Here is a 7,830-nt window from a genome sequence, read left to right as displayed (position 1 = left end):
CCGCCTGCCTCTGCCTCCCAAGTGCTGGGATTAAAGGCGTGCACCACCGTCGCCTGGCTTTCACAATTCTTTTTGATCCATGTCTTTGGCATGGCATATATGTGGAGGTCAGAGGACGGTGTTGTGGAACCATCTCCTTCCACCTTTACCTGGGCTCTAGGGACTGAATCAGACTTGCACAGCAAGGGTTTGATCTGCTGAGTCATCTTTCTGGGTTGTCAATAATCTTTTTCCCATATTGTTAGCAGAGCTGTGTCTAACCTCCCCCACTTTGGGGTACCTCGTTCTCTGTCACCATCCCTCCTCCTAATGGGAGCCTAAGGGATGAGTGGCAGGACAGAGTGGCCTGGGTACTTTCCAGCTTCCCTTGGCTCCTCTGCTTGGTCTCGTGGGGACATGGGTTTCTAAGCAGTGCTTTTGTTCTCTCAGGGTTTATTGTCTAGAAATGCGGGAAGAGCGGCAAGATCGGCTGAGATTTATTGACAAGCAGCTAGAGCTCCTGGCTCAAGACTATAAGCTGCGAATTAAGCAGATTACAGAGGAAGTGGAAAGGCAGGTGAGAATGAAGAGAAAGTTTTGTGTGGACACTCGGACTTAAGTCAAGTTCAGTGGGAGCAAATACCAAGAGCAAGACACCTAAGCCTTCCCCAACTTTCTGGGAAGCTTTCTGTGGCCCGGATTCAAGAACAGTTTCCCCTGGGCCTCCTTCAGGGCCATTTTGATTGCCATTTTCTTCCACCTCTGTGGCTTCAAATCAAGAGGAGCCGGGGAGACTGGAGGGTTCGGGGACAGGTGCGCAGTTAACTGCAGAAGCAAAGCCCAGGCCTCCTGATGCTAACTGTGCCCTCCTTTGGCTGCAGGTGTCCACAGCCATGGCTGAAGAGATCAGGCGCCTCTCTGTGCTAGTTGATGAGTACCAGATGGACTTCCACCCATCTCCAGTTGTCCTCAAGGTTTATAAGAACGTGAGTGAAGCAGCATGCCCTCTTGGCAGGGGCCATTGGACAGAGTCACTGTGGGGACAGCATCTCAGCCTTAGCTGCTCTGACTCAGGGTCCCTGAGTGGAAGTGACAGCCAGGGACATGAAGTCCAAGCTTCCTCTGCCTCTATGGTCAGCTGGTAGGGGAGGTCTGGTTGAACACCCCACAGACTTCTGCTGGTGGTGCCTCTTCTTGTAACCCTTCTTTTCTGGAGGCAGGAGCTGCACCGCCATATAGAGGAAGGTCTGGGCCGGAACATGTCTGACCGCTGCTCCACTGCCATCACCAGTTCACTGCAGACTATGCAGCAGGACATGATAGGTTAGTGCCACAAGGGAGCTGGCGTCTGTCTGTCTCTCCAGTTGAAGACATGGCTGGAGAGATAGCTCAGTGTGTTCAGAGCGTGTACTGCTTTCACACAAGACCTGAGTCTGGTTCCCAGAACCCATGTCATAAGGTTTACAGTTGCCTGAACTTCAGATCCATCCAGGAAATCCTATGCTCTGACTTCATATGCCCCTGACTTCATATACTCCTGACTTGATATGTCCCTGATTTCATATACTCCTGACTTGATATGCTCCTAACTTCATATACCCCTGACTCTATATGCCCCTGACTTGATATGGCCCTGATTTGATATGCTTCTGACTTGATATGTTTCTGCACCCATATACACCCACCCACCCACCCATATACACATACATCTAATCAAAAATAATAAATCAACTAGGATGACCTTTCCTTAGCTGTTACCTGGATAGTGATTTAACTCACTCCCTTCAGCTTCTGGGTCTGCATCCTGAATTCATTTTGTGTGGACTTGGGCAACCCATGCTTGGGTTTCCATTGAGGGCAGTATACAAGCCGAGACTCTGGCATGACTGCTGGCAGGTTTGGGAAAGTGACCTGTCAACCAGTCCCACCGGCTGACCAACTGAGTGTAGTTTCTCCACAGAGCTGCAGTGTCTCTAGCAGCTGGTGTGGACTGTGTGCCTGAGGTTGGGCAGCCCTGGTGTGACACAGACCACAGGCCTGAGCTGATGCACTCTCTGACATCACATCTCCCGCTCTTCCCCTGACAGACGGATTGAAGCCCCTTCTTCCTGTATCTATGCGGAATCAGATCGACGTGCTGGTCCCTCGACAGTGTTTCTCCCTCAGCTATGACCTGAATTGTGACAAGCTGTGTGCTGACTTTCAGGAGGACATCGAGTTCCACTTCTCCCTTGGATGGACTATGCTAGTGAACAGGTTCCTGGGCCCCAAGAATAGCCGCCGGGCCTTGCTAGGCTACAGTGATCAGGCAAGAAGCTCCTTTCCCTGGTGCATCATGGGAGATCACCCTGACACCAGATAAGGCAGTCCATCTACTCCTGCTGGGGTCCTGAGGGCAGAAGCCATTTGGAACCATCAGGGCACTGGTCAGGACTGTTGCCATTACCAACTTGGTCTTGTCCTAATTACAAATGCTGAGGTCTGGCCGAGCTGTAGTGATGCACAGCTTTAATACCAGGGCTCGGGAGGCAGAGGCAGGCAGATCTCTGTGAGTTTGAGGCCAGCCTGGTCTACAAAGTGAGTTCTAGCCAACCAGGACTATTACAAAGAGAAAACCTGTCTTGGAATACCAAAATTCTTAGTGTTTTTCTAGTGCTTGTTTAAGTATGTGCTCTTCAAAACACACCACTTGGGAGTCTGGGGACCTAGCTCAATAGAAGAGTATTTGCCTGTTATACATGGGGCTTTGGATATAATCCTTAACACTGTGTGTGTGTGTGGGGGGGGGTTAAAAATACTTATCTAAAACCCACCACTTTAAAATTTAGAATAAATAAAAAACTTTAAAGAGATTTTTAGAATAAGAATATATTAGGAGCTGGTGAGATGGATGGATGGTTCAGCAGTTTAGAGTGCTTGTTGTTCTTGAAGAGGACAAGGCTCTACTCTCCACACCTGCATGATGGTTTGCAACTGTCCTTAATTTTAGTTCTGTTTTTTTGTTTGTTTGTTTGTTTTCCGAGTAAGACTCTGTGTTAACACAGAGCGCTGTGACACCTGACAATCTGCTCTAGTTTCTGCATGTGAGTGCAAAGGCACCCCCCCCACACACACATACACACACATGCTTAAATTACTTTTAGCACAAGCCCAGTAGTCAGGGCTTACTTCTTGTAGCATGCCACAATGCTCACCTCGGGCTTGCAGGTTTTTTAGGAGGCAGATATCCCGCTGTGGTGCACACAAAGCTCGTTCTCCCTTACGTGCCTTTTGCTCAGTCCCTGTCCTACCTTATGCAGTCCTGAGTGTCACTGAGGGTGTGCTTGAATGACAGACTGGCATAATTCTTCTCATACCTTTGTCATCTTTCATCAGGTTCAGCGTCCTCTCCCTCTGACACCTGCCAACTCCAGCATGCCCCCCTTGCCGCAGAACTCCCTCACCCAGGAGGAGCTTATGGTCTCCATGGTTACTGGCCTGGCCTCTCTGACATCCAGGACCTCCATGGGCATTCTCGTGGTCGGAGGAGTGGTCAGTGACACCTGCTTGGGCAAGGGGCAGCGGGAGGGACCTGGGGGCTCAGTGAGTGTTCTCTACCCTGGGGAGCTGTATGGCCAGAGCCCTTTCACAATTTTACAATTGCTCCAGTGACACAGCACTCAACTAATAAGATGCTCTTCCATTTCCTGCGTTTGGCTTTCGGAAACCCATAGCTAGTTTGAATTCTCCCCTCTGACACTGAGGCCTCTTCCTCCACAGCAAATAGGGAACAGGTTAAGAAGGAGGAAGCCCACCTACCCTTGAATTTCCTTCTCTCGCCTCTGGATGACTTTGACCCTGGAGAAGCAGCTGGCCATCCTCTGATTTCTGTGGGACTCACCTTGTTCTGACTCAAGACACTTTTCAGCCACAGTCCCTCAAATGGTTTTGGCCAGCTCTCATGCCCTTTTGTAGACTGTGGAGAGACAGAGCCATGGCCGAGGGTGGCTGTCACACTGTCCACAGTTGCTTTTCCAGCGTATACTACAAGATGGATCAGCCAAGGTCCCTCCCCCAGGCCAAGAGTTGTACTCTGTGGCTTTTTCCACAGGTAGTGGCCTAGAAGAGGGCCATGGTCTGCAACACTGACCACCCATAGACCCCTTTAGAGCATCTTTTTTTTTTTTTTTTTTTGGTTTTCCGAGGCAGGGTTTCTCCGTATAGCCCTGTCTGTCCTGGAACTCACTTTGTAGACCAGGCTGGCCTCAAACTCAGAAATCCACCTGCCTCTGCCTCCCAAGTGCTGGGATTAAAGGTGTGCGCCACCATCGCCCGGCCCTTTATAGCATCTTGTTTACCTCGCTATGCCACCTGTGAATTAAACTTAACTCATGTGCCCAAGTTCGTACAGCCAGAACAATGGATGACATGAGCCCTGAAGCTGAGCTCCAAGCCCCATTCTGTGACTAAACTACAGCTGTGAGGTGGGGTGCCAAATCCTGACACTTGTTGCCATCAAAATCAGCTACTCCTTTGGATTATCTCTGTTTCTCTTAAGAAGCCTGTTTCTCAGCTTGGGGCTGAAGCTCAGCGGGAGAGAGCTTGCCTAACATGGGCCAGCACTTAAACCACAGACCAAAGCAACCTCACCCAGATCAGGACAGTAGTCCCAACACTAGGTTAGGTTCTGTGGCCAACACCTAATTTCCCTCACTTCCTGCTGCAGTCCTGGACAGTCCCTGACCTCTTGCCTCACTGGGGTCACAGAGACTCTGCTCCAGCTTGACCATGCATCTTTACAGGTGTGGAAGGCGGTGGGCTGGAGACTCATCGCCCTCTCCTTTGGACTGTATGGCCTCCTGTACGTCTATGAGCGGCTGACCTGGACCACCAAAGCCAAAGAGAGGGCCTTCAAGCGCCAGTTTGTGGAATATGCCAGTGAAAAGTTACAGCTTATTATCAGTTATACCGGCTCTAACTGCAGCCACCAAGTCCAGCAGTGAGTGGCCCAGGGACCCAAGGGAGGAATACCAATAGATGGGCTTTCCACCTCCTTTCAGCCTGACCTGAGAGCCCCTAGGTCTTAGCATCATGGGCCCTAGGACTTTGGCTGGGCAGTACCAGCTTTGCGTCCAAGGCTGAGGGCGGGTAGGCCTCCAGTGCCCCAAGATGGGAAGACCGTTGGAAAATGAGGGAACCAGGGACGTGCTTCATAGATTTTAAAGGTTGCTTTGGGACTGGAAATGTAGCTTAGTTGGCAGAGTGTGTGCCTAGCATGCATGAAGCCCTGGGCTAAGGAAGGAAAAAAAAGAAAGAAAGAAAAAGAAAGAAAGAAATAAAGAAAGAAAGAAAAGAAAGAAAGAAAGAAAAGAAAAGAAAGAAAAGAAAGAAAGCCTGCCTTGAAGGGCATGAGCCGCGGCATCCTAAATCAAAGCCTGGTTATGGTGCCTCAGTGGGATAGGAGAACCTATGGTTTCTACATCTTGGAGCATGGAAAAGGCAGACAGTTGTACTACCCTGCACTGTCTCTCTTTGTCTTGGTCTCCCAGGTCTTAGACTACATAACCCAGCCTAATCTCAAACTCAGAGCAGCCTTCCAGCTTCAGCCTCCCCAGTCCTAGGATTGCAGGCATGAGCCACCAGGCTTGGGTTTTGATTGACCCTGACTGGCACGACAGACCCTTTCTGCACTCGCTTTCCCTTTACTCTTATAGCTGTGAGCACTGATGGGACTAGGGATATAGCTCTGTCAGAAGAACACTTGCCTTGCATGAATGAAGGCCTAGGTTAATCCCTAGCATCTCCCCCCATCCCCACCCACACACAGAGGATACTGAAACTTGGACTCAGATAAGGGAGATGAGTCCCTTCCTTGTCTCTTAGCTGATGAGCGTCAGTTAGAATCCTGGCCTCTTGTGTCCAGGTTAGGCTCACCACTGGGATGCTGTGCCTCCTGTGATGATGCCCAGCATCTTTGATGTGAGCAGTGGGAGCTGTTGGTGGTTTCAGCAGAGGGGGGAAAGATCCCAAAAAGCAGGATTGCAGGTCAGAGCAGCTATGGATAAGCTCAGCTGCTACTCTGTTTTGGGTAGATTTAACCACGAATAGAAGAATCCTGCCTAAGCCACCATGTGCCCAATTGATCCAACCTCTGTCCCCTCAGGGAATTGTCCGGGACATTTGCTCACCTGTGCCAGCAAGTTGACATCACCCGAGATAATCTGGAGCAGGAAATTGCTACCATGAACAAGAAAGTTGAGGCTCTGGATTCACTTCAGAGCAAAGCCAAATTGCTCAGGTGAGTAGCCAAGGACCAAGTGGGAGGGGTTGTCACTTGTCTGCCGTCTGGTGTCTCCAGTGTGGGCAACGGGTGTTCTTTGGGGATTTAACTTTCTTGTGCGATGTTCGCTTGGCACTGCTGAATGTGGGATAGATAGTGCTGGTGCTGGAGGCTTAACAGAAGTTCCGCTGAGTGCTTGCAGATGGTGCATAATGACATCCAGGGAACAAGCAGGGCAGTGCTGGATGTCACAGCTCATGGGTTGCCCTCTGAACTTGGGGCCTCAGCACTTGGCACAGCTGCCCCACCCAGTTTTTGTCACCCCTAGAAGTCATCAGCTCTGCAGATTTTGTTCTGTTTGAGACAAGACCTCTTTTTTTTTTTTTTTTAGTTTTTTTCGAGACAGGGTTTCTCTGTTTAGCCCTGGCTATCCTGGAACTCACTTTGTAGACCAGGCTGGCCTCGAACTCAGAAATCCACCTGCCTCTGCCTCCCAAGTGCTGGGATTAAAGGCATGCGCCACCAAGCCCGGCTGAGACAGGATCTCTTTGTAGCCTTGGCTGGACTGGAACTTGCCATATGAATGAGGCTAGTCTCAAATGCACTGAGCTCCACCTACCTCTACTCCTCTAGTGCTGGGATTAAAGGTGTGTGTCACCCTGTCTACGTCAGCTCTGCTTTGTAATAGGAAAATTGGTAGCCATGGAGGTTGAGTCCCTTGCTGGAGCTCTACAGGAAATGGCCAGATGGAACTTGGGGTGCAGGTGGACTGTACTTTGGTTTTCCTTGCTCTGTGTGAGAGCTGCCACCATGTCAGTCATACTCAGTTCCATGCTGAGCCTAGGAGCTGGGGTATGTAGCACCAGTCCTCTCCACAGGAACAGGATTGGTAGTCTCTGTAGAACTGTGAAGTTTGCTAGGAGGGGGATTAGTTAAGAATCTGGTTCTGTGTTCTGGCCCTGTACTCTTCCAGCTTTCCTGTGTCTCTCCTGTGGCTTTTATCTGTGAGATGAGCCACAGATGAAGATAGAAGTATTCTACAAATTCCTTAGCCTGCTCAGGCCATGATAACATCAGTATATGGGGAGCTGCACTTCCTGCCTCCACCTCTGATGTCAGAGGCCCATAGGGGACAGAGCTAGATAAGAGGTACTCAGAGGGTTTGAGCTCTAGCCATGACAGATCAGTGAGCTTTCCCTCCTTTGTCTGGCCTATGCAGTATGCACCTTCTGCCCATCCAGGGATACACTGCTCTTCCACTGGGACTCTTGGGTCCAAGTGTCAGTTGCTGCTTGTAGCCATGAAGATAGCCTGAGCTAACACCCAAACTTTTATCTGTCAATCAAGAAAGCTGACTTCCAGAGACTGAAACTTGTTCTGGGCTGTAGCCAAACTAGAAAAACCTAAAACCCGAAGTAGTGGTTCACTCCTATAATCAGAGGACATAGGAAGGTAAGGCAGGAGGATGGCTGTGAGTTCCAGGCCAGCCTGGGCTATTTAGTGAGATCCTGTCTTAGTTCACTCTTTTAAAATTGTCTGGCTCTGTCCCATAAGCTTGTGACCTCCTTTTCCTCATTTGCAAAGTGGGAAAA

At 50.0% G+C, this 7,830-nt stretch overlaps 1 protein-coding gene across 5 annotated transcripts in view; it reads left to right on the top strand.

Moving 5' to 3' along the window:
* The window catches only part of Mfn2 (mitofusin 2), a 30,427-nt gene that overhangs the window by 20,733 nt on the left and 1,864 nt on the right, over nucleotides 1-7,830 (top strand). For all 5 annotated transcript variants that reach the window (XM_029539658.1, XM_029539657.1, XM_029539654.1 and 2 more), the window contains 7 exons: nucleotides 430-556; nucleotides 861-965; nucleotides 1,200-1,302; nucleotides 2,067-2,287; nucleotides 3,355-3,510; nucleotides 4,761-4,957; nucleotides 6,122-6,256. In XM_029539658.1, the coding sequence (XP_029395518.1) occupies nucleotides 430-556; nucleotides 861-965; nucleotides 1,200-1,302; nucleotides 2,067-2,287; nucleotides 3,355-3,510; nucleotides 4,761-4,957; nucleotides 6,122-6,256 (1,044 nt within the window). The remainder of the gene's footprint in view (nucleotides 1-429; nucleotides 557-860; nucleotides 966-1,199; nucleotides 1,303-2,066; nucleotides 2,288-3,354; nucleotides 3,511-4,760; nucleotides 4,958-6,121; nucleotides 6,257-7,830) is intronic.

Source organism: Mus pahari, chromosome 6 (genome assembly GCF_900095145.1).
Source record: "Mus pahari chromosome 6, PAHARI_EIJ_v1.1, whole genome shotgun sequence".
NCBI classification, from domain to species: Eukaryota; Metazoa; Chordata; class Mammalia; order Rodentia; family Muridae; genus Mus; species Mus pahari.
This window is presented reverse-complemented; position numbering and strand designations above follow the sequence as displayed.